Consider the following 25,033-nt stretch of genomic DNA (forward strand, 5'->3'; position numbering starts at 1 on the left):
GTCACTAGTAACTTGAATCTTCTGTTTATCTTGGTTTGTCTAGCTAAAAGTTTGTCAATTTTGTTGACTGTGTCAAAGAACCAGCTTTTGGTCTCATTTATTGATATGTATTCAGATCTTTATTTCCTCCTTTCTGTTTGCTTTAGGCTTAGTTTTTATCTTTTTTCAGCATCTTAAGATGGTTAGGTTATTGATTTAGTATCTTTATTAATGTAAGCATTAATTAAGCTGTAAGTTTCCCACTAAGCCTCCCTTTAGCTGCATCTCATAAGTCTTGGTATGTTATATCTTCATTTCACTCAGTGTTTTCTAATTTCTCTTTTGGCTTAAGACATTGGTTATCTAGGTGTGTTAGTTTATTTCAGTCCTTTAAAATTTATCAAGGTTTGAGTTTTTTGTTTGTTTTTTGAGAGCATGAGCAGGGAGGGGCAGAGGGAGAGGGTGACAGAGAAATGTCAAGCAGGCTTCAAGGAGCCTGATTTGGGGCTCGATCTCACAACTGTGAGATCATGACCTGAGCCAAAATCAAGACTTGGAAGCTTAACTGACTGAGCCACCTAGGTGCCCCTGTCAAGGTTTGTTTTCTAGCCTAGCATATGATCTGTCCTGATGAATAGTCAGTGTGCCCTTGAGAATGTATATTGTTTGTCCTTGGGTAGAGTGTTCTGTAGATGTCTGTTAGGTCTAGTTGTTATATAGTGTTGTTAAAGTCACATCTGTGTTGATCTTCTATGAGTTGTTCTGTCCACTGTTGTAAGTGGGGTATTGAACTCTCCAAATATTATTGAATTATCTGTTTCTCCCTTTATTTCTGTTTTTATTTCATATATTTTGATGCTGTCATTAGGTGCATTAATGTTTACAATTGTTATAGCTTCCTGATGGATTGACCCTTTTATCATTTATGAAATGTTGCTCTAGATCTCTAGGAACTTTTACTTTTTGTTCTAAAGTCTGTAGTGTAATATTTGCATAGCCACCCAGCTTTTTGGAAGTTGCTGTTTATATATAATATAGCTCTTCCCATCCTTCTTTCAAATGTGTTTGTATTTTTTTAAATTCATTTATTTTTGAGAGAGAGCAGGGGAGGGGCATACAGTGAGGGAGAGAGAGAATCCCAAACAGGCTCTGTGCTATCAGCACAGACCCCAATGCAGGGCTTGATCCCACAAACCATGAGATTATGACTGAGCCGAAATCAAGTCAGATGCTTAACCGACTGAGCCAGCCGGGCGCCTCAGGTATACTTGTACAAGGTATATTTCTTGTACAAGTATAGTTGGATCTCTTTATTTTATTTATTTTTTAAGTTTATGTATTTATTTTGAGAGAGAGAGAGAGAATCCCAAGCATATGGAGCTCAAATTCACAAACCATGAGATGATGACCTAAGCCGAAGTTGGACACTTAACAGACTGAGCCACCCAAGCGCCCCTAGATATCTTTTTTAATCCAGTCTGACAGTGTCTGCTTTTTGATTGTGTTGTTTAATCCAGTCACACTTAGTGTTATTGTTATAACTGTCATTTTACTTTTTATATGTGTCTTTTTGGTCCTCTGTTCCTCCTTTACTACTTTCATTTCATTAGATGAATATTTTGTGATATAGCATTTTTTTCAGTAGTGACTTTTGCCATTTTTAAAAATTATTTTCTTAGTGGTTACTTTTTTAAAAATTTTTTTTAATGTTTGCTTATTTTTGAGAGACAGAGCGTGAGTGGGGGAGGAGCAGAGAGAGAGGGAGACACAGAATCTGAAGCAGGGCTTGAACTCATGAACCGTGAGATCATGACCTTAGCTGAAGTCGGACGCTTACCGACTGAGCCACCCAGGAGCCCCTCTTAGTGGTTACTTTAGGGCTTACCATATACATCTCTTTTCTCTCTCTCCCTCCCTCCTTCTCCCCCTAGTTTTATTGAGATAAGTGTTGTACACCATAGAGTGTACAATGTAATGATTTGATACATGTATATGTAATTGCATTTCAGTTACCATAAAGTTAACATCCATCACCTCACATTTAAGATCAACTCTGTTACCAATTTTCAAGTATATAAATACAGTATTGTTAACTATAGTCACCATGCTTCATTTTAGATCCCCAGAACTTACTCATCTTATAACTGGAAGCTTGTACTCTTTGACCAGCATCTCCCCAATTTCCCCACTCCTACATATGCATCTTAACTATATCAAGATCAGCTTTAGATTTATACTAACTTAACTCTGGTGAGATACAGAGGTGTTACTTGTTTTTTAATTTTTTTTTGAATGTTTATTTTTGAGAGAGAGAGACAGAGACAGAGCATGAGCAGGGAAGGGGCAGAGAGAGAGGGAGACACAGAATCCAAAGCAGACTCCAGGCTCCGAGCTGTCAGCACAGAGCCCGACGCGGGGTTCGAACCCACGAACTGTGAGATCGTGACCCGAGCTGAAGTCGGACGCCCAACGGACTGAGCTACCCAGGCGCCCCACAGGGGTGTTATTTGTATATAGCTGTTTCCTTTTAATCTTTTGTGATATATTGTGATACATATTACATCCATAAATGTTACAAATCCAACAATTACATTGTCATGTTAGAATTCTATGACTTTTAAGGAACTGAGAGAAGAAAGGAGTATACTTAATTTATAGGTTTTGTTATATTCATCTTATCATTTCTGATCCTGTTTATTCGTTCCTGTGGTTTCAAGTTGTCATCTGGAGTCATTTCCTTAGCCCAGTACAGCTTTCCTCCTCCTCTTGTGCTGGTTTTGGCAGATGTATCACATTTTGGTATGCTTTAGGTCCAATAATACATTAATTATGTATTGCTTTATACAGTGGCTTTTTAAATTAGTGGAGAAATATATATGGATTTTATCCTGTCTTTACAGTCACATAATTATCTTTACCTGTGATTTTTTTTAATGTGTGTTTGAGTTACTGAAGTCACTTTTTATTTTTGTTTTTCGAGATTTTATTTTTGTATCTTCACCCAATGTGGAACTCAGACTCACAACCTTGAGATCAAGAGCTGTGTGCTGTACCAACGAGCCACTAGGCTTCGCATGGGGTCACTTGCTTTTAGTTTAAAGAACTGTTAGTATTTCATGTAAGATAAGTCTGTTAGCAGACCTAACACTGTTGTTGTTTTATCTGAGATTATTTTTCATTCATTTTTGAAAGATAACTTTGCTGGACACTGAATTCTTAGTTTTTTACTTTAAGCACATTCCACTGTCTCTCAGCTTCCATAGTTTCTGATGAGAAGTTGCCTGTTATTTTATTGGGGTTTCCTAGTAAGCAAGAAGTTGTTTTTTGTCTTGATGCCTTCGAGATTTTCTCCCTTTGGCTTTCAGCATTTTCACCATATGTCTGGGTATGGATCTCTTTGCATTTATCCTACACTTGGAATTCTTAGAACTTGTTGGATATGTAGGTTACTATTTTTTAAATAAATTTGGGAAGGATTGAGCCTTTATTTCTTATAACATTTTTTCTGCTTCTCCCCTGTGTATGTTTGCTGAATGCAACAGCTCCCTGAAGCTCTGTTCATTTTTCCTCCTTCCTTTTTCTCTGTTCTTCAGATTGCACAGCCTATCTCAAGTTTGCTAATTCTTTTTTTCTTTGCCAGTTTAAATCTGTTTTGTCCCTCTGGTGAATTCTTCATTTGTTAACCGTACTTTTTTAGTACAGGTTTTTGTTCAGATACCACTTACTCCCTGTCTTGGTATTGAATTTTAATAGGTTTTCTTGAATAGTAGTTCTTCATTTTTTATATGCCCTTAGGACCATTTCCAGAGACTTGAAATGGCTGTTTGTTTATATGATTGTCACCACTTTCACTGGGGAGCAGATTCACAGAGCTCTTCAAAATATTTTGCTTGAAGTCAATTTCTCTCTCAGGATACTCTCATTATTTGCCAGGTCACAAAAGAAGACAAGTCCTTCCAGAATATTATGCGTTGTTATAGGACTCAGCCACAGGCCCGGAGCCAGGTAACTATATTTTCTCTCAGGGCTGAAAATAAAGCTTAAAGTGTTTGATAAGTATAAAAAAATAACCACAGTTGATTCTAAGGCCTTTTTTCCAGGATAAAAACTAAGATTCTACTTTAAGAAAGTCTTTTCTTTAATCTTCTTCCCATCTTGATTAGTTTACGCCCTCTTTTCTCCGAACGATGAGGTGAAATATTTGATTTCTTCTTAGTTTGGATAATCACAGGATAGATGGCAGTTGAGGAAGTTGTTTGGTTTCTGTGTCACCTTGGAGGCTGGTTTAGCTCCACTAAAGGTAAAGCTCACTTTACCTTTAATGCTGCTCGTTTATTTCAAAGGATAGGTATGCAGGATCTTTGTATTTGACTTAGAATAACTTGATTTCATGGTTGGGTGCTAGCACTGCTCTTTGTATTATCCTTTTATAGGCCTGTATTTGGAATTTGAGGCCAAACAGGCCCTAATGTAAGTCCTGGACCTGTTATTTAATAGATTTGACCTTAGCTGCATTTATTAACCTCCCTGAGGAGGACAACTATACCAAATGGAGTTGTTGTGAGATTTAAAGAACAAGTCAAGGTCATATCATCTAGGATATGCTCAATGAATCTGTCGCCTTCTTGTGGTCTCTCTAAAGGTGTATAGAAGTGTTTTGATAAAAGGGAAAAGGAAAAGAAGAAATTCTGGCAGCAGTGACAGCAGAAGCCATCAGAATTCTCCAACAGAACTAAACAAAGACAGAAGTAAGTGTTTAAGATCTTTATGAACACTTACAAAGACAAAATTAGGAGCTTCTCACTTTTTAGGCCTAGAGACTGAGGCTTACTAAATGGAATTATGACTAGAGAAACTGAAAATATTGGCAAAAAACTTAACAATAAACAGAATTCTGAATTCAGTGGCAAAGTTGTTTGTCCTTCATCCCATAGCCTGGAGGCACATTGTGTGTAACATTTTTCTCCAGGGAAATTAGACAAGGTTCCCGGCAGGAATTTGTTGGCCTGAGTTCCAGAAACATCTGGCACGCTAACTGAAACCATGCTATGGAAATACCACCCTTAATTGTTGATTTGTATCACTGAATGAAGGGCACAGGTCCTAGAAAATTTGGTGTAACTTATTAACGAAAACTACCCCGGAAGCTTTTACTACATTCATGGCAGGGGGTCAAGTTACTACTTAATATTCTGCGCTTTCTCCCTGGGATGAAGAAGAGAGTGCCCATTGGCTGCCATTAAACAAGTACAGAGGGTAGCTATTCGCCTTTATCTTCCTGAATTTTCTTTTTAAAGACAAGCTGCATGAGCAGTGTCTGTTTATCATCCTGTGTTCTACCTGCTGCAGCCAGCAGAGACTCCAGTCCCGTCATGCGGTCCAGCAGCACCTTGCCGGTTCCACAGCCCAGCAGCGCTCCTCCTACACCTCCTCGCCTCACAGGCGCCAACAGTGACATGGAAGAGGAGGAGAGGGGAGACCTCATTCAGTTCTACAACAATATCTACATAAAGCAAATTAAAACATTTGCCATGAAGTACTCACAAGCAAACGTAGTAAGTGTGACAGATTATTTCATACTTTCTTCACCTGTGACAGGGAGGAGGAATCACATAGGTTGAGCTGCTCTGTATGTAAACTGGTCTTATAAATCATTCATTTGTTAAATAAAGCTGAGGAAATCTCTAACAGAACTCATATGCCTAACCAACAGAATTTCTTTTATTGTGAAGCATTAAACAAGAATTAGATGGTATTTGGATTCCCTACAAAGCACTGTAATACAAGAGAGAAACTGCATGCATTCATAGTGTCCAAAACTGATCAGCTCTGGTGCCCTTCCAGGTTACTTAGCTTTCTTGTTTTAAAAAAATGTTTGGTGTTTATTTTTGAGAGGCAGAGGCAGAGTGCAAGAGTGGGAAGAGCAGAGAGAAAGGGAGACACAGAGTCCGAAGCAGGCTCCAGGCTCTGAGCTGTCAGCACAGAGCCCGACGTGGGGCTTGAACTCAGGGACCAAGAGAACATGACCTGAGCTGAAGTCCCATGCTCAACTGACAGAGCCACCCAGGCGCCCAACCTACTTAGCTTTCTCTCTGCCTTTTGTTTCCTCATATATAAAATGGCAATAGGCGTAATCCCTAGTTTATAGGGTTGCTCTGGGGATTAAATGCTATAATGTATTAAAAATGCTTAAAACAGCGACTGGCACAAAGCCAGCACTTACATGTTATTTGGGTGGTTTTCTTTAGGTGTAATTGTTGCTGCTAATAATTACTGTTTGCCATTCATAAAGCTACTGGCTTATTATATCTCTCTACTCTTTCAGTAAAAATAACCATTTTTAGGGGCACCTCAGTGGCTCAGTCGGTTAAGCGTCCAACTTCAGTTCAGGTCATGATCTCTCATTTCATGAGTTTCAATCCCGCCTTGGGCTCTGTGCTGAAAGCTCAGAGCCTGCTTCAGATTCTGCCTCCCCCTCCCCCCTCTAACCCTCCCTTGCTTGCTCTCTCTCAAAAAAAGAAAACATTAAAAAAATTGTTTTAAATAAAATGTTTTAAATAAAAAATGTTTTAAGTTTTTCATAAAAAATACCTGATTAGAAATTTCATTACCTTTCTTAGGAATGCTGACTTTTTCTCCCCCAAACAGATGGATGCTCCTCCTCTTTCTCCCTATCCATTTGTCAGGACAGGCTCTCCTCGCCGAATACAGCTATCTCAAAATCATCCTATCTACATTTCACCACATAAAAATGAAACGATGCTTTCTCCTCGAGAAAAGATTTTCTATTACTTCAGCAACAGTCCTTCAAAGGTGAGCCTAACATAAATCTTGGCCTTTACTAACCCCAGAATGCCTAGGATGCTAGAACTGGGGTTGATGGAAAACACTCAGCACTCCCATGAGTGATGGGAGCTACCAGGGAAAAGTCGGTCCCAGCAAAGCAGAAATCAGGGGTTTGGGGGACACGTTAAGGCTGGAAATAGAGTAAAGGATTTAGATTTATCTTCATTCCTTCCTTTTCCTGTTTGTGTATTTACAGTTCACTCTCCTGTAGATCTGGAGTTGGGGATTTTTACCCCATTTAAAATTCCAAATTTTTGTTAAGAAAACTTGAATTTCTAAACTGATTATTGAATATCTATTTCTGGGACAGGTAGCGTCTCTGTCTAAGGGGAGCAGTGGACGTTTTGTACAGTGTGGTGTGCTAGTCCTGTTAGTGCCGATTTGTGCGGCCGCATCTGCCTCTGTCTGCGATGGGGAGAGAAGCTTGCATCAGACCTTGATGGAAGAAAAGTCAGCAAGGTGCTGACATGTGGGAGGAAGGGGTATCCAGGAAGCAGGAGAACAGGGAAAGAACACAGTGTCCTTGAGGCACCGGGAATCACGTGTGCTGGGTTTAGGAGGACAGTTCATTCCTAAAGGCCCGGATGCAATACTCTTATTCATAAAGATTGCTTAGAAAGAAACACACACAAAAAAGGGCCTCGACTCTTCAAAAAAACATGTCAGTATAAAGAGAGAGAGAGTAGATGGGGGAGGGTAGTGTTCTAGAGTGAAGAGGATTAAAGAGACAGGAAACTCAATTTTAGTATATGTGCTGCCGAAGCGAGCACGAGACAGGACACTCAAATGCAGTACATGATCTTTGGATTCTGCACAGAAAAGCACAGTAAAAAGGACATTTTGGGGACAAGTGGGAAAACTTAATGGGGGAGTTGAATGTTAAATTTCTGTTAAATTCCTTTGGTATTGATAGTACTGGATTATGTAGGAGAATATGTTTAAAGTAGGCACAGGTGAACTGCCTCGGTGTGAGCAACTTATTTTCAGATAGTTCAACTAAAAAAAAATTATACAGAGAGAACAAATGTGGTAAAGTGTTAATGACTGATGATAGGGTGTTCAATGTATTATTCTTCCAACTTTTAAAATAAAAAGTTGGAGGGGGGCGTGTGGGTGGTTCTGGTCATGATCTCACAGTTCATGGGTTTGAGCCCCATGTTGGGTTCTGTACTGGCAGCATGGAGCCTGCTTGGGATGCTGTCTCCCTCTCTCTCTGCCTTTCCCCCACTCACGTTCCCTCTCTCTCTCTCCCTCAAAAATAAATTAAACAAACATTAAAAAAATAAAAATAAGTTAGAGAAAACAAAGATAGCAGCAAAAATCTTAGAAAATGAAAAAACTTTTACTACAGTATTAACATACCTTGGAATAATCTTATCCCTTGTAGAAAAATCAGTTAACTTTGAATAACAAAGACACACTAATGTTTAGTAGACCAAATATTGAAAAGATAAAGTTTCCTCCAGCCATTGTGTAAGTTTGATCTAATTCCAGTGATATTGCCAGTGGGATTGTGAATGCTGGAAACATAAATCAGCAAAGCCCTAAAAGCAGTTGAAGGGATACACAGCTCAGAGATACTGTGGGTTCAGTTCCAGACCACTACAGTAAAGCCAGTCAGATGAATTTTTTGGTTTCCCAGTGCATATACAAGTTATGTTTATACCACAGTCTATTGTGCAATAGCATTATATCTTAAAAAAAAATGTTCATACCTTAATTTAAAGATGCTAACCACAGATTCATTTATCTGAGCAGTGAGTCATAATCACTGATCAAAGATCACCATAATAATGAAAAAGTTTGAAATATTTAGAGATTTACTAAAATTTGGTAGAGACACAAAGTGAGCAAATTCTGTTGGAAAATGGCACTGATACACTTGCTCAACTCAGGGTTGCCACAAAAGACACATTACCTGCAAAGCACAATAAAGCAAAGTATGCCTGTGTTAGATTTTCACCCTCTAACCAAATAAATTCCATTTAGATTAGAATTAACTGAAACAAAATGAGTAGAAGTCAGAATACCCAATTCAAAAGGCCAAAGTAACAAACAAATAGCAATTAAATGTAAATGGTCTAGGGGCACCTGGGTGGCTCGGTTGTTACGCGGTCCACTTCAGCTCAGGTCATGATCTCTTGGTTTATGAGTTCAAGCCCCACGTCGGGCTCTGTGCTAACAGCTCAGAGCCTGGAGCCTGCTTTGAATTCTGTGTCTCCCTCTCTCTCTTTTCCTGTTCCCAGCTTGCGCTCTGTCTCTCTCTGCCTCTCTCAAAAATAAACATTAAAACAAATTTTTTTTAATGTAAATGGTCTAAATACACCAATTAAAAGGCAAAAAATTTAAGACTGGACAAAACAAGACCCAGCTGTTTACTGCTTATAAGTAACCCATTTTAAATATAAAGTCACAACCAGTTTAAAGTAAAAGGATGATAACTGAGATATCCAATTAACTGACGAATAAAAAAAAAAATGCATGTCCATACCATGGAATATTACTCCAATAAAAAGGAAGTACCACACAGGCTACAACAGGGATAGACCTTGAAAACATTATGGTAAGTGAAAGCAGACACAGGATAAGTAAATACTGTACGATACCATTTCTATGAAATGTCCAGAATGGGCAAATTTATAGAAGCACAGAGTGGATTAGTGATTGCCTAGCTTTGGGAGGGATGGAGGGCTTCTGTCACTGGGCACACGTGGAAATGACCACACAATGAACTGCACGATGAAATGTGATAATGACTGCACAACTCTAGGAGCACAGGGAAAGCCATAGATCTGTGTACCTCGAGGGGTTGAACTGTATGGTATGGAAACTATATCCCAATGAAGTGGTTTTTAAAAAAAGTAAAAGGATAGAAAAAGTTATCTGTACTCTACTGACACTAATTAATGCAGCCACGCCAGCTTTCATGTCATTATCAGCAATGAAGTCATTTCCCAGCACAGGACATAAAATCCTTAAATAGAAAAAAAAGATTTTGCGATGATTGACAGAAGTAGACAGAAGTGAACAACCAGACTGGCTGACATTTCTAGAACACTCTAATAGCATCAAGTGCACATGGAACATTTACCAAGAGAGACCACATTCAGGACCATAAAACAAGTCTCAGTAAATTTTAAAGGATTCAAATAATGTATTTACTCTTACCACAACAGAATTAAATCAGAAATCAGTAACAGAGATACCTGGAAAACCCCCAAATATTTGCAACTAAATTGCATATTTCTATGAGTCACAGAAGAAATTTTAAAAATTACAAAGTATTTTGAAAATGAAAACTTGACTTACCAAAATTTGTGGGATGCAGCAGCAAAAGCAGTATTAAGAGAGGGAAATTTATAGGACTAAAATACTCAGAAAAGAAGAAAGTTCTCAAATTAGTGACCTGTGATTTCACCCCACACAACTAAAAGCAGGAATCAATGAAATAGACGACTTTGTATATTTTAAGACCACTAAAAACTAGGGTTTTTTTGAGAAGATTAAAAAAATTGATCCGTCTGTGCTAATGAGGATAAAAGAAATGATGGATTACTAATATCAGAAATGAGAGCTATCAGTACAGTTCTTACAGATGTTGAGAATATAATGAAGGTTAAAAAATAACTTTTTGCCGATAAATGCATGATGCAGATGAAATAGACCAATTCTTTGAAAGACGTAAACTTCCAGAGCACAGTCAACAAGTAGTCTCAATGGCCCTCTATCTATTAAACTGAATTTGTAACACAAAAACTTCTTCTCAAAGGAAACTATAGACCCAGATGGCTTCACTGGTAAATTCTACCAAATAAATATTTAAGGAAGAAATACAGTTGACCTTTGAACAACATGGGGAGTTAGGACATCCTATCCCTGTGCAGTGGAACATCTGTGTATAACTTTTGACTCCCCCAAAATGTACCTACTAATAGCCTGTTGATGGGAATCCTTACCAACAACATAAAAACAGCTGATTTACACAGATTTTGTATATATACTACATACTGTATTATAATAAACTAGAGAAAATATTAAAATCGTAAGGAAAAGAAAATGTACTTTATTGAAAAAAAGCCATGTGTACGTGGACCCATTTCAAACCCATGTTCAGAAGTCAATTGTACTGCCAGTTCTATACAAACTCTTCTAAAAAGTGAAGATGATAAATCATCTCAGTAGTTGAAGAAAAAACATTTGACAAAATACAACATTCATTCATGATAAAACCTCTCAGGGAACTTAATCGGATAAAGAATACATACTAAAAAAATCTATAGCTACCAATACACTTAGAAGGCATTCAGTCTTCCACTATTTTTTTAAATTACTTTTTAACTATTTATTTATTTTGAAAGAATGTGGAAGGGGCAGAGAGGGATAGAGAATCCCAAGCAGGCTCTGCACTGTCAGCACGGAGCCTGATGTGGGGCTCAATCCAATGAACCTTGAGATGATGACCTGAGCCGAAACCAAGAGTCAGTTGCTTAACCAACTGAGCCACCCAGGCTCCCCAGTTGTCCACTATTAAGATCAGGGACGAGGTATCTACTTTCACTATTCCTATTCAACATTATAACCATATGCAAGGTCATATATGGTAAGGCAAGATAAATAAGGCATACAGACTGAAAAGGAAGAAATAAAGCTGTCTTCCATATAACAACGTGATTTTCTTCATAGAAAAATCACAAAATCTAAAAAACGTTAGTGGAATTAGTAAGATTAACAAGGTTCTAGGGCTAATATACAAAAATCAAATTTACTTCTGTATACTAGCAACAAGTGAGAAGTAGAAATTTTCTAAAGCACTGTAACATTAAAAACTGCTTTGGTTAAGTCTTGACGAAAGATGTACAAGATTCATATCCTGAAAACTACAGAACATTGGTTAAAGAAAGATGGAGAAAATGGAGAAATATCATGTTTATGAATTGGATGACATTTTCAAGATGTCTGTTTTCTTTCACTTGATCTATAACTTCAACCCAATTCCTGTCAAAATCCCAGAATTATTTGTGTAAGGTAGCAGACTGGTTCCAAAATGTATATGAAAATGCAACTAAAATAATTAAAACAATTATGAAAAATTCGGAAGACTTACATTCTCTGATTTCAAGACTTAACTATAAAGCTGTGGTTACCAAGACAATGTGGTATTGGTAAAAGGAGAGACATACAGAGCGACAGAACAGAATAAAACACAGAAATAGACCATACGTACATGGTGAGTGGATTGTCAACAAGGTGCAAAAGTAAGTTAGCGGAGAAAGAACAGCCTTTTCAGCAGATGGTGCTAAACAACTGGGTAACCACATACAATAATAATAGTAAACCTACATCCATACTGTGCATCCAGATCCAAAAATGAATCAAAATGGACCACAGACCTAAATGTAAAACTTATGAAACTCCTAGGAGAAACCATAGGAGAACAAAATCTTTGTGAACATGGTATAAACAAAGATTTCTTAGATAACAGCATCAAAAGCACAATCCATAAACGACTGATAAATTGGACTTCATCAAAATTAAAAATATCTGTTTTAAAAGATAGAAAAAAGCCACAAGCTGGGAGAAAATTTTACATACCTCTTATCTGTACCTACAAAACATAAAGGATTTTCAAAATTCAAAAGGAAACCAACCAAATTTAAAACTAGGCAAAAGACTTGAACGTGCTTTATCCATTAGCCCAAATCTAAAAAATAACATGAACAAATTCTGGCAATGATGTGAGACAACTGAAACTTTTATGTATTGCTGGTGAGAGTGTGAAACGATACAGCATAGCTGTTACACCTAGAAAATAGTTTGGCATTTTCTTATAAACATCCCCTTACCATATAACCAGTAATTTCACTTTTGGGTGTTTACCTAAGGCTCATACAAAAACATGTACATGAATGTTTAGGACTGTTCCTAATTGCCCAAAAGTGGAAAACAACCCCCATGTCCTCCAGCTGGCTACTGGATAAACAAACCTGTGGTACACCCAATAAGGGGCAACTCCTTTGCCTGCCATAAAGGGGAATAAACTGATAAACTCAGCAATATAAATGAACCTCGGATGCATTAGTGCTTAAGTGAAAAGTACTAGATTCAGTAGGCCACTTACTATAGGGTTTCACTTCTGTGACGTTCTGGAAAAGGCAAAACTATAGGGACAGGGAACATCATCAGTGTGTGGGGGTAGGAGCTTAACTAGCAGTGTGGGAACTTTTTGGAACAAAGAAACTTACTGTAGTTACATACGTTTGTCAAAACATGCAGAAGTGTACGCTTAAGAAGGATGAATTTTACTATATGTAAAGCTTTAAAAAATGACATTTTGTGGAAAAAAAAAGTTATGTTAAGCACTTAGATCAGTGACTGTCCTATCACCACCTGGGAAGTTTAAAAAAAAAATTTTAGCACAGAATTAGGAGTTTCTCCATTAAATAGCAAAATTAGACTAATGGTTAAAGAAACATTTGTCATGATGACTTGACAGACAAGAGCTGAGATCAGAAGTACCTTGAGTCGGGGTGCCTGGGTGGCTCAGTTAAGCATCAGACTTCGGCTCAGGTCACCATCTCATGGTGGGAGTTTGAGCCACACATTGGGCTCCGTGCTGATGGTGTGGAGCTTTGCTTGGGATTCATTATCATTCTCTCTCCACCCCCCCCCCCCCCCCCCCCCCCCCCCCCAAAAAAACCAAAAAAAAAAAAAAAAGTACCTTGAGTCTAGAACCAACCTGTATTATCCTAACGTTTACACAACCATGAGAAAAGAATTCTAGAATACCACACAAGATAATTAGCATGATTAGGAATCATTAGTGACACCTGTCAGGGCAGTTTCAGTGGATTGGTACAGCCTGTTGAATATTACGTTGCTTACATTTTTAAACAGTTGGGAGGAAATAATACATCAATAGGGGATTAAACTAGGATACAGACATACCGTAGAATACTGTATAGCAGTTAAAGAGATGTGATGCATATATACTGATATGGGAAGATCAAAGACAAAATGTTGACTGAATATTCCAAACAGCACATAAGATATACCATTTCATTTTTTTTCCCAAAACACGTAATAATTACATTTGTATTGAGAGCATTCCTAAAGAGCTGAAGGCTATACAGTAGCCTGATTTGTTCAGTGAATGAAAGATAATAGTAGTTATCCTGGGGATTGGGTGAGGACAAGAAATCTAGGCATATGCTGTGTGAATTTTTTGTAATCAGTATTTGTGTTTTAAATATGTACATATTGTATAAAATTGTGATGTGTGAGATACTGGGTATCCTATATAAATTATATGTAATATATTTAACACTAGTATATAATATAAACGTATGGTATGTATTGTCTTATGTGTATTAAGTTATACAGTTGTACACTGTGTTATATCCTATAATGTATTCATTATATACAAATAACATTTATACAATTAACAATTTAAGGAATATTCAAGTAAACGGTAGACTAGAGATTAGGAACGTAAGAGGGCAGAAGTCAAAAGAAAGCTTTCTTAAGATGGCTAAGATTTGAGAAGGTGAGAAAGTGCATACGCTAATAAAGAACATGTGATTTTATTTAAAGCATCAGAAAAATTTGTTCAAAATAAAGAAAATATGAATAAAATATGTCTAGGATTAGCTTTAAAACAGTGTGGGGACTGGGAAATGAATGAGGGTATGTAGATCAAGTCAGACTGGCCAGAACTGGTCAAGTGGGTTGATGGCCATGGGAGGATTTCATTACACTCTTCTCCCTACTTTCCTGTTTGAGGTTTCCTGTAACAAACTCAGGTGAATAACCAGAGTATATTTTCCATAAGGAAACATGGACAATGAAGTAACCCGTGAAAAAAGAATCTGTAACCAACAAACTACCAGAAAATGACGTGGTAACTGACTTTTGGGCCTTTGGAGAAACAATGCTGAAGGCACTCTATGTCGGTCCAGTCTCTCTGGCATCCTGGTAGGTCCTCTCAATCAGGGTTCCTCATGATCACCACATAGCACAGAAAATAATTTGCCTAACTTTTCTCTATTCTCCCAGGGATGGGAGTACCTTCTAGATCATACTAATAAATTACCTACAATGGATGCCTTAGGGAAGTAAGGCTTACTTGTCCTGTGAAATTCCAGTTGAGAACAGCTACTAAATGCATAACACTGGACTGAAAAAAGGCATAATACAGTGTAAAATTACACTACTTTTTTTAAAAAGGACAATGGAGAGGGGCGCCTGAGTGGCTCAGTTAAGCGACCGACTTTAGCTCAGGTCATGATCTCGCAGTTTGTGAGTTCGAGCCCCGCGGCGGGCTCTGTGCTGACAGCTCAGAGCCTGGAGCCTGCTTCGGATTCTGTGTCTCCCTCTCTCTCTGCCCCTCACGTTCTGTCTCTGTCGCTTGATAACAAATAAACTTTAAAAAAAAAAAAAGCCTTAAAAAGGACAATGGAGATGTAGGGAGTTGACTAAATATGGCATAGCAAGGTGGTGCTCCCTATTGTAAAAAAAAAAACAACCCACAAATTTGCAATCTCTTACTTTTGGAAAAGTGTACATCAGAATCACCCCTGGAGCTTGTCCACAATAGAAACACTCTGCCCTCCGACCCAGGTAGTCAGGAGAGTCAGCCAGCTGAGGGGTGAAATCGGAAGGATATACGGCTTAGTTCTTTTCTTTATAAAGAGGTTCATCCTCTTGAAGGTAAGCTCTTCATTCGAAGGTTCTTGGACTGAACACCGAACTATGTTTATTAGCATTTTAAAGTTTTGTTATCTATTTTTCCCCACTCTAGAGACTGAGAGAAATTAACAGTATGATACGGACAGGAGAAACTCCAACCAAAAAGAGAGGGATACTTTTGGAAGATGGAAGTGAATCACCCGCAAAAAGAATTTGCCCAGAAAATCACTCTGCCTTATTACGCCGTCTCCAAGATGTAGCTAATGACCGAGGTTCTCACTGAGGTTAGTCTGTTGTATTGAAATTATCTTTTCACAAACCCTGTCCAGCAGCACCATTTAATGCATGCTCGCGTATGGGGCTCTTTTCCTAATCTTCCAGTATCCTCTTTGGATATTTCTACTCATCCCAGCTGCCTTTTTCCTACCACTCAGTGCTTGCCATCAAGACTGCTTAGAATCCAAATGTGGATTTTTTTTTAACTCTTCGGCAAAGCTTTTACAAGAGCTGCAGAGAACAGAGCGTGCTCACCTCTGTGTAAGAGGTCTCTGTGGATGTGCTCCAGCAGAGGGACTGTATTTCGGTTCATTCCCACCTGTTTCATGGTCAGCTTCTGGCCCTCACGAAAAGCAAAACAAAAACTTAGGTGTTTGTCCCAAAACGCCTGGTAGGAGTGGGAGGTTTTTGCATTCCTGCAACAGAGGGCAAGAGCCCCGATCCGGAGGCCCTAGATTCTTACCCCAGTCTCCTGTTCCCGTGGTGTAACTGTTCCCTCTCCCCTTTAGGTGTGGTGGTGTGGGAAGTGCTGGGTTGTTTGGTGTGCAATGTGTGAGTGAACTTGTATAAGAAGTGGCACTTTAGGGCTGTAAAAAGCATGGTTTTGTAACCCAGATTTTGCTGTATATTTGCGATGGCACTTTCTATAATGTGAACTTTATTAAGTACAAAACTTCCAGGCTAAACATGCAATATCATCTTTGATGCTTTTGTACTTTTTTTAAACTGTTAAAGCCCCAGTAGCTGCCTTTGGGCATGTGTTTTTAATTCTCCAGTGTTTTGTTGTTAATAGGGATCAGTTGGCTAAGTAAAGATTTTAAATCAAGTTGAATTAAGGGAATATGAAAAATTCTGACCTCTTCTTTAAGAGGTAGTTATCCTGAAAGACACGTGTCTATTAAGGTGATAAACGTAAAATATCTTTGGGTGTGTTCCTGGCAGTTTAAAAAATAGGTTGGAGAATTTAGGTTTTTATTAGTACATAGTACCATTTATAAAAATTAGAAATGTTATTTAACAGCTGTTGAATTATCTCTATATACCTTTATTAATCACTATCGTTCCAGCAGTTTTAAAGTTGAATGAATAATCTTATTAGGGAGAAAATTCAATTGTAAATTGAATCAGTATAAACCAAGTTACTGGGTAACTTCATATTGCTCTGAAAGAAATATGGAACTTACACTGTTCAGTTAGAATAGTGGTCTGCAAAAATATTTATAAAACCTCTTCAAGATACTTACTGCTACTGTAATTTTATATGAAAATAAGTGTATTTTTCAATAAAGCATTTATAAATTAATCTTTGTTTAGTTATATTGGGAAAGGGGTAGCTAGTTTCCTGCATAAATGACAAAAAGCAATCATTTATTGGTTTATTTTGTCTCTACAAAACACATTAGTCATTCATCATTTAAATATCTGACTTCATTAGAAACCGTTTTAACACTTTCTCTCCCTTCTGCCATAAAAATACAGTAAGTAATTTGCTTAAAAAAAAAAAAAAACAAACCACCATGAACAAGTGTTCTGGTTTCCTCTCCCTCACCTAACATGTACCTCAGTGATGACAGGGGCTGGTAAACCAGGGAGACAGTAGGCTGAAGACTGAGGTTCAGATGATCTTCCACTTACAAGTGCTAATAAGCTATGGAACCTGCTCTCTCTCTACCTCTTTCCCGCGTCCTAACATATGTACAACTGAAACCATGGGTGTAAAGCCACTGGATAGCACGCCCAACTGTCTACTCTATTAGCGTAAATGAATGTAACTTACCTTTAACATTATATTCAGAAAAATACTTAAGCCTCGAGGTCCCCAATAATTTGGAGTACTGAACTAGTTAACCACCCTAAAGACACTTCTGACAGAAGTAATGCATTACTTAAAGAGAGGTTTCCAAAACTTGCTGTTAGAACCTAAGCATCCATGGACACAGATAGCAGTCCTTGTTCGCACAGTTTTACTCTTCTGGCGGCCCTCTGCCACCGGTCAGCTCTCACCAGGCCCGCAGCCGGCAGGAAAGTGCACGGGGCACCGGATTCACCAGCGCTTAAGTTGCTACCGTTTTCTCTTCTTTACTGAAAGGCTGCACCGAACCAGGCTTTACCCATGACAGGCCAGCAACGTGAACGCTCTTATTGTGCTGTTCTTCCGGCTTCTTCTAGGCATAATCAAGAACAGACATTAAAAATACGCCTGAGGAGTTTGTACCGTGCCAAAATCTCCATTTCCCAAAACGTTATTTGTATTTAGGATAAATAGTCTCCAATGAAGACCTTCAGAGAGGAAACAGTTCACTATTTCAAAAATGGTTATGTACTTACTTTCTGAGTCAGCATCTTCTCTCTGGCCTCATCATGTACAGAAGGATTCCACGGAGAAAAGCTTAAGAAAGAGAAAAATATTAAACCGCTCTGATTTACTAAGTATGTATAACATCCATTTTTTAATACTGAAGTCAGTCCCCTTAACAAAACTTAAGGAACGATAACCCGTTGTCGAACATGTAAGTTTTAGATGTTCATCCAAATGCTTCTCTCGCAGGATGACTATCCCTTATAGAGCCCTTTACATGGGTTAGCTCATCTCAGTCTCTCAGCCACCTCTGAAGTACTGCTGTTTACAGGTGAAGAAAGCGCAGGAGTAAAATTAAGTAATTGCCCTGGGTCACCCAAGCCAGTAAGCACAAATACCAAGCATGCGGTCTGCAGAACACAAGCCCTTAACCACTGTGCCACGCGACCTTCCCAGCAATATCTGTTGCCAAAGAGCTAAATCACGAACTCCTCAGTTCTCCATACTTCAGACACTTCCAAGATTAAATACCATAGTGCTAAAGGAACACACGATTTACACTATTCACTTTCCCTCCTTTCCCCAAACCTGAATGTCAGTGGGGATACGGCAGCTGGGCTCCAGCTAAAACTGCCAACTGAAAGAAAAGTGTGGATTTGAACGTGCACATTACAAACATCCTTAGGAAATCAAAGTCACTCAATAGCTTGCTATTGGCACGATATGCCAGTCGATATAAAGCTTTCTATTTAAGGGAAAGCCCAAGAGGTATCAGAAATCGAGTTGCCAACAAATTATAAAGGTTGTAGGCTAACAGATTATACACTTTCCCTTCAAATCCTCATTCTACAACCACCTGGAAAATGGAAGTACAAGATGGCAAAGTGCAGTTTATCTAGATCACGTACCACTTACCTGATTGCATAGGGGTCTTCTATTTTAGGTTGGTCGAACAGACGAGCAGTGCACATCTTAACACTGTCAACCACTTTACTTTTGAAAAGCTGAACATCTTTTTCATACCTGTGTTAAAAGTTTCAATCAGAAAGTTACCAACGTAGTCTACTTAGCTGTTTTTTCAAATTTATCTGACATAACAAAGCAGAGTAACATACAGGACTGCAGCCTCTGGGTTTAGGGGGCTTGCTGTATCAATCTTGTAGAAAACTCTTCGTGCGTACATTAAAACTTGCCAAATATGATTATGGTTCCGCCTGAAGAGAGACATACATGATTACTGAAGCACCTTCTTGCTGACCTAGATCACCAAAGCAAACACTTCTTAACTAACCTCCATTTGGCAAATGCTCTCTTCACATCCAATTCACCTGAGGTGGGATCGACGAGTGGGTGAAAGACGGGAATATCAAACACCAAGTGCTGTATTTAAAGAGAGATGTGTCCTTTAATGGAAGCAAGGAGCTTATTAGACCCATACAGACAGCTGTAAAGGGAACTTCAGGCAAGGCAGTCCTGCTGTTTTAAGTTAGAGAGCTGCCTCAAGAGGCGTACCTAACAACCTCCACCATTTTCCTATAAAACTCTATTTTGCAAGCAAGGCGGTAAAAAGTCACTGTGCTACAGCACAATGGTCACCATGCACACAGTCGGTGCTGTAGCACAGCTCCCAGCCTCCCTTGCACACCCTGAGCAGAGAAACAAGGAAAGCTCATGGCAGGGGCTGGCACGGCAAAAGATAACAACAAAGCACAAAAATTCCCTTGAAAGTTGACGGAGTAGACGAAACATTTTAGGAAACTGAAATCATAAAATCACGAGCTCAGGAAAAGAACCAAGAAATCTTGCAAGTCCTTAAAGCCCCCCCCCCTCTCAGACCCAACAAATGAAGCCAGACTTGATTTCTTACTTACTGGACAGTCACCATCTGGGTAGTTATCAGGGATGTAAACTGTAAACTTAAATACACCATCCTGATAAAGTCCATGCCGTATGAATATTACTCCAAACCACACTGTAGGAAAAAATGAAAAACAGTTGAGGCCTAAGTTTCTGTCAGAGGAACCAAATACGCTACGTATTAAGAGTGAATCCTTCTTACTTAATGCAGAGCGGTAAGATGGCTGCACGTAGACCCCCGGGAGCTTCTGCTTCACAACCAAGGTACTAAGACAGAAACAGAACAGTGAAATTGTACGGAAGGAAACGACACACACATATCAAACAACCCTACGTTCACTTTTCGAGAGAAGGAATAGTCCCTCGAGGGGCAGCTGACACCTGACACAAGCCACGTCACCACGATCTCACGTGGCCCACACTGTGGCCCATTCCCCAGCTTTATAACTCAAGCTCACAGAGAGACAAGGAGTCAGAGAGGGCCCCGGACTAAGAACGTCAAGCCAAACAAGGATACACAAAGATTCAAGTTTTCCTCCCAGAAGTCAACGTTTCCAAAACATCATCTTGGAAACCGGCTGGTAGGTAATTCTGAACGAGACAACCTGGTTTCAGTTCTGGACATTAAATTTTCGGTAAATGAGAGAGTACAGTTCTTGCTTTTGTGACTGTGGACGACAGATTTCACCCACACACATTCAAAAGCCCTTTGAAACACGGTTTTAGGTAATTAGAAAGAAAAATCGCACAGGCTTGCCGTCACTGAGGCCTCAACCCCAGTCTTCGTGGCAGAGGGCCGTGCTTACATGTGCAGTGTTCTCGCGGAAGGCAGGCATCGATACCAGGTGCTCATGCTATCCACTACTCCTACACTGACCCCACCACGCAGACACCTGAATCCCGTGGGCGCTGTGGCAAGGGAACACCAGTGCATGGACAGTGCTGGTACTGGCTCTCCTGGGAGCCCAAGGAAGGAAGGCAGGGACCAGACCCTGAATGATGCTGACCGAGGGCCTTAAAATGTGTTTCGCCCGCCAAGCCTGAATTTTGTTAGAGAAATAACTTCGGGACCTCAGTCGACTGTTCTTGTTGCCTACTTGCCATCACGCTTCTTTTTTAACATTTTTGAGTAGTTACTCCATTTTTAAGTCACTAAAATTTCAGCGTGTCAACAAGCAGTAGGACCGGCAGATGGGTGTACCACAGTGAGGCCGCGCTGTGTTCTAATACAGACAGCAGATCTGAGGCCACAATGGAAGCCTGTCCGACTTGCTCCAGCCTCAAACACAAGGCCTCCATTATAAAGCTGAAGGGACCACTGCCACCAAATCACACTCCGCCAACTGTGCTGGGGCCTCAGACCCTCTGACTGTGACACAACACGAGTACAGTGAGGGAATGTGTGGGGATGCTGTACAAAGGGACTTAAAAGTGACAGAAGTGAAGAATTCATTCTCCATACTTTGGCCCCAGGAACAAATGAGCAGACCCAACGCTGTGTGAGCCCCTGTGGCGGGCCAGGCGCAGCCAGTGCTCCTGGCCGTCTGTGGCCGTGCTCCTCTCCGCCTGTGACAGACGTGCAACCTCAGTCAGGTTCTTACCTGCACGAAGCCCAAATCTTTCGAACTCCCCTGTAACTGCCTACTTCTGTCTTTGTGGGTCACAGAGCAGAACTCAAACCCCCTTTCTAACGACAGGCCTTCAAATACACGAAGGCAGTGTTAACGAGGACTTCCTAAGTTTTCTCTAAGGTAGTGGTTCCAGTTCCTTCAATTGTTGACTCCTAAGGTCTGATTCCCTGACCCTCTGACTGGGACCCTCGCCTCAGCCAGTCAGGATGCCTCTTACGAGGTGGCCACCACAGTGAAGCACACGCCTCCAGCTGGAACTGACCCAAGGAAGAACAGATTGCTGCCCTCCCGCTGCCCCGCTCTCTACAAGCACCTGTGCAGGAGGGGACTTCCTCACTTCATATAAAGGAACACCAAAATTAAATTACTCAGTTCCTGACCTGCTTATTAATCTTAGTCTCTTCCTCTTGCTCTCCAAAACAGACATGGAAACGCAAGCCCACATTTGCCTTTGCCTTTGTTTATTTAAAAAAAAATTTTTTAATGTTTTATTTATTTTTGAGAGAGAGAAAGCACGAGCAGGGGAGGGGCAGAGAGAGATGGAGACAGAATCAGGAGGCTCCAGACTCTGAGCTGTCAGCACAGAGCCTGATTCAGGGCTTGAACTCAAGAGCCATGAGATCATGACCTGAGCCAAAGTCGGACAGTTAACTGACTGAGCCACCCAGGCGCCCCCCACGTTTGCCTTTAAATCTTATTTACCTGATATTGGAGGGTAATGCATTTGAGCTTTAAGATTCAACGACGCAGCCATTTATAGAGTGCACCAGAATAATTTTCATTTTCATCCTCAAAGGTCATTCAAAATTTAACCGAATAGTTTAAGTACTTACAATTCTGCAAGAAGGGAGTATTCCAGGTAGAAGGGTCCATAAGAAGCATGTGTGCCATTTGTGGACTGTGCTGTTGGCGCGGGGGATGTAGGCTTAGTAATGGGCAAAGCGTTTTTGGGAATACAAGGTAGCTGTTTCTTTGGAGCGGCGCGTGGAGGGCTGGTTACCACGTCCCCTGTTAATGCCTTCTCTTCACCATCCGATCGCTATTCAAGATGAAGTGGTGAGAACATTTGTTAGCATCATTCTTTTTTTAAATGTTTATTTATTTTGAGAGAGAGAAAGAGAACATGCACAAGTCAGGGTGGGGCAGCGAGAGAGGGGGAGAAAATCCCAAGCAGGCTTTGTGCTGTCAGCGTAGAGCCCAGTGTGGGGCTCGAACTCACGAACCGTGAGATCATGACCTGAGCCGAAATCAAGAGTCAGACACTTAATCAACTGAGTCAACCAGGCACCCCTGTTAGTATGATTCTTAAACCATGAAAGTACATGTGATGCACTTTTATCCTTGACTTAAAAGCTGGAATGGCTCTTTCACAAGGACGTTCCAGCACCATGATCAAGGTGACTTGAAAGTCCTCTGAGCAGGCCAACCATTAGAACAAAACTGAAGGAAGACTAAAGCAACAGAAAACTTTTTTAAAGCTGTACATCCTATAAAAACAATAAAGCCAATATTTATTTACAGGATTTATGTGAAACAGGAAGAAATGGTTTCTTCTGGGGACCCCAAAAACAGGGCAAGGGGTTACTTAGCAAACAGACAACTGTACAAGACTAGAAAGTCCCCTGGCTCTTAGGTGCTGTAGAAGGTCAGGTGCAAAGCAGCTCAATAGTAGTAGGAAACCAGTCACCACCTGATGTTAGCACCTCACTTCAAAACAACGAGTGACTCTATGCTCTCACTTGTGCTGCTCTGATTCTGATCTTGTCTCTGATGGATGTGAACCACGTGTGCACTATCCCCTGTCAGCATACACTGTCAGCCGGTCAAAAACATAGGTCTAAATGAGTCAGAGATTAAACCATCACCTCATAGGCACTTCCTTGGCTCAAGTACAGCCAGAGGCTTTTTAATTCGCTTCATTAAAAATGGATATCGTGTGCATAGAAAAAAAGATGATTAATGGTGGTGTCTCCTAAAGGTGGAATTATGGCTTATATTCATTCTCTTTTTGTCTGCATTAAGCTTTCATAAAACGTACTGTTCTTGCAATTTAAAAATAGACATTCTGTTTGGAAAAATTAAACCAGTGCCCACAAGTCTGAGTTGAGCATGGTGAACAGGTCCTTTCTCAAGGCTTCTCTAATGGAATCCTGCAGATTAAGTAAAAAGACTACCATAATGTGTCACAAATTTCATCATGTGTAAATATAACCGAAGTCAAAATAACCTTAGAATTATGATTACGAGAATTGACTTCTATTTGAGCCATGATCTCAGTCTCAGAAACTGACTTTAGTCAGCTAACTACTTATTTCTCAAAGTAAAACCTAGTGGTGTCTGACTGGCTGGGCCAGAAAAACGTGTGACTCCTGATCTTAGGGTTGTGAGTTCGAGCCCCACCTTGGGTGTAGAGATTACTAAAAATAAATAAATAAACTTAAAAAAAAAAAAAAAAAAAAGTACAACCTAAAACCAGGAAAGCAGGTAATTTTGTTAAGATTATAGGCAACCGGGGCGCCTGGGTGGCGCAGTCGGTTAAGCGTCCGACTTCAGCCAGGTCACGATCTCACGGTCCGTGAGTTCGAGCCCCGCGTCAGGCTCTGGGCTGATGGCTCGGAGCCTGGAGCCTGTTTCCGATTCTGTGTCTCCCTCTCTCTCTGCCCCTCCCCCGTTCATGCTATGTCTCTCTCTGTCCCAAAAATAAATTAAAAAACGTTGAAAAAAAAAAAAAAAAAAAAAAAAAGATTATAGGCAACCTTGGTAAGAACTATTTTGACTTCTACTTTGACTCGAATAGGTTTCCTCACTAAATTTATCAACTACACCTACTTTGCGGACAGAGCTTGCAGACATGCTCCAGAAAGGGTTCATAACGTGGACTCCAAACAAAGAAATTCAGTGGTCTTGTGTCATCAAACTCTTCGGTCCTCAGAAGTCACTTTACCTAAAGATGAGATGGGAAAACACAGAAACATACCAACACCAACAGTTAAGACTTCCAGAATAGTTAAGAACTAAATCTGACACTCTAAACAGAAGCTCAACCTAACATCATATAATAGTTATAAAAACTTAAGGGAACAAAGTCTTCAGAAAGTTTCCTTCAATACCCTCCTCCCTCTTCTGACTCCAATTTCTTTCCCAGTTTTATTATTATTTTTTTTTTTTTTTTGACAGAGAGTGCACGCGCACTCAAGGCTGGGGAGAGGGGCAGAGGGGGAGAGAGAGAATCTGAAGCAGGCTCACACTGATCCCATGACCCTGGGATCATGACTCGAGCCAAATCAAGAGTTGGGACACTTGACTGAGCCACTTCTTCCCACCTGTAAATGCCTACAGGAATCTGTACCGAGTCCTTGGCCAGGATTCAGAATATTCAGTGATACAGTTGAGCTTTGGTGCCAGAAACGCAGAATGTATGGCTGGACCACAACAGCTGCTGCCGGCATCACTTGTGGGC

At 40.0% G+C, this 25,033-nt stretch overlaps 2 protein-coding genes across 9 annotated transcripts in view; one reads left to right on the forward strand and one right to left on the reverse strand.

Annotated features, from left to right (window-relative positions):
* RBL2 (RB transcriptional corepressor like 2) overlaps positions 1-24,458 on the forward strand; it is a 63,083-nt gene extending 38,625 nt beyond the window's left edge. For 2 of the 7 annotated variants that reach the window (XM_049621143.1, XM_049621145.1), the window contains 5 exons: positions 3,913-3,984; positions 4,622-4,727; positions 5,329-5,534; positions 6,628-6,792; positions 15,623-17,089. In XM_049621143.1, coding sequence (XP_049477100.1) covers positions 3,913-3,984; positions 4,622-4,727; positions 5,329-5,534; positions 6,628-6,792; positions 15,623-15,793 — 720 coding nt within the window. In that variant the 3' untranslated portion in view covers positions 15,794-17,089. Of the gene's footprint in view, positions 1-3,912; positions 3,985-4,621; positions 4,728-5,276; positions 5,535-6,599; positions 6,793-15,622; positions 17,090-20,153; positions 21,921-24,370 lie in introns of those variants that run through there. The other 5 variants (XM_049621139.1, XM_049621138.1, XM_049621140.1 and 2 more) reach the window with 5 other exon arrangements.
* Positions 13,896-24,484, reverse strand: AKTIP (AKT interacting protein). 2 transcript variants are annotated; one of them, XM_049621147.1, is made up of 9 exons: positions 24,403-24,484; positions 22,407-22,612; positions 20,145-20,209; positions 19,957-20,057; positions 19,377-19,465; positions 19,201-19,299; positions 19,001-19,108; positions 18,115-18,175; positions 13,896-17,948 (listed from the first exon to the last, which is right to left on the reverse strand). In XM_049621147.1, the coding sequence occupies exons 1-9, from the start codon at positions 24,442-24,444 to the stop codon at positions 17,841-17,843; spliced, it is 879 nt and encodes a 292-aa protein (XP_049477104.1). In that variant the 5' UTR covers positions 24,445-24,484; the 3' UTR covers positions 13,896-17,840. The 2 variants fall into 2 exon arrangements, with proteins under 2 accessions (XP_049477104.1, XP_049477103.1); XM_049621146.1 differs by having other exon boundaries at positions 13,896-17,951.
* Positions 24,485-25,033: the final 549 nt, after the last annotated feature.

This window comes from Panthera uncia (genome assembly GCF_023721935.1).
Source record: "Panthera uncia isolate 11264 chromosome E2 unlocalized genomic scaffold, Puncia_PCG_1.0 HiC_scaffold_19, whole genome shotgun sequence".
NCBI classification, from domain to species: Eukaryota; Metazoa; Chordata; class Mammalia; order Carnivora; family Felidae; genus Panthera; species Panthera uncia.

Bases quoted from the DNA above. Each gene is read 5' to 3' on its own strand.
- AKTIP (XM_049621146.1), bottom strand. From the start codon at position 24,444: ATGAACCCTTTCTGGAGCATGTCTGCAAGCTCTGTCCGCAAA. The intron at 20,058-20,144 runs GTAAGAAGGATT...TTTTTCCTACAG, and splicing joins ATCTTACCGCTCTGCATTAA to TGTGGTTTGGAGTAATATTC. The intron at 19,466-19,956 runs GTAAGTAAGAAA...CTTTAAATACAG, and splicing joins ACCCAGATGGTGACTGTCCA to CACTTGGTGTTTGATATTCC.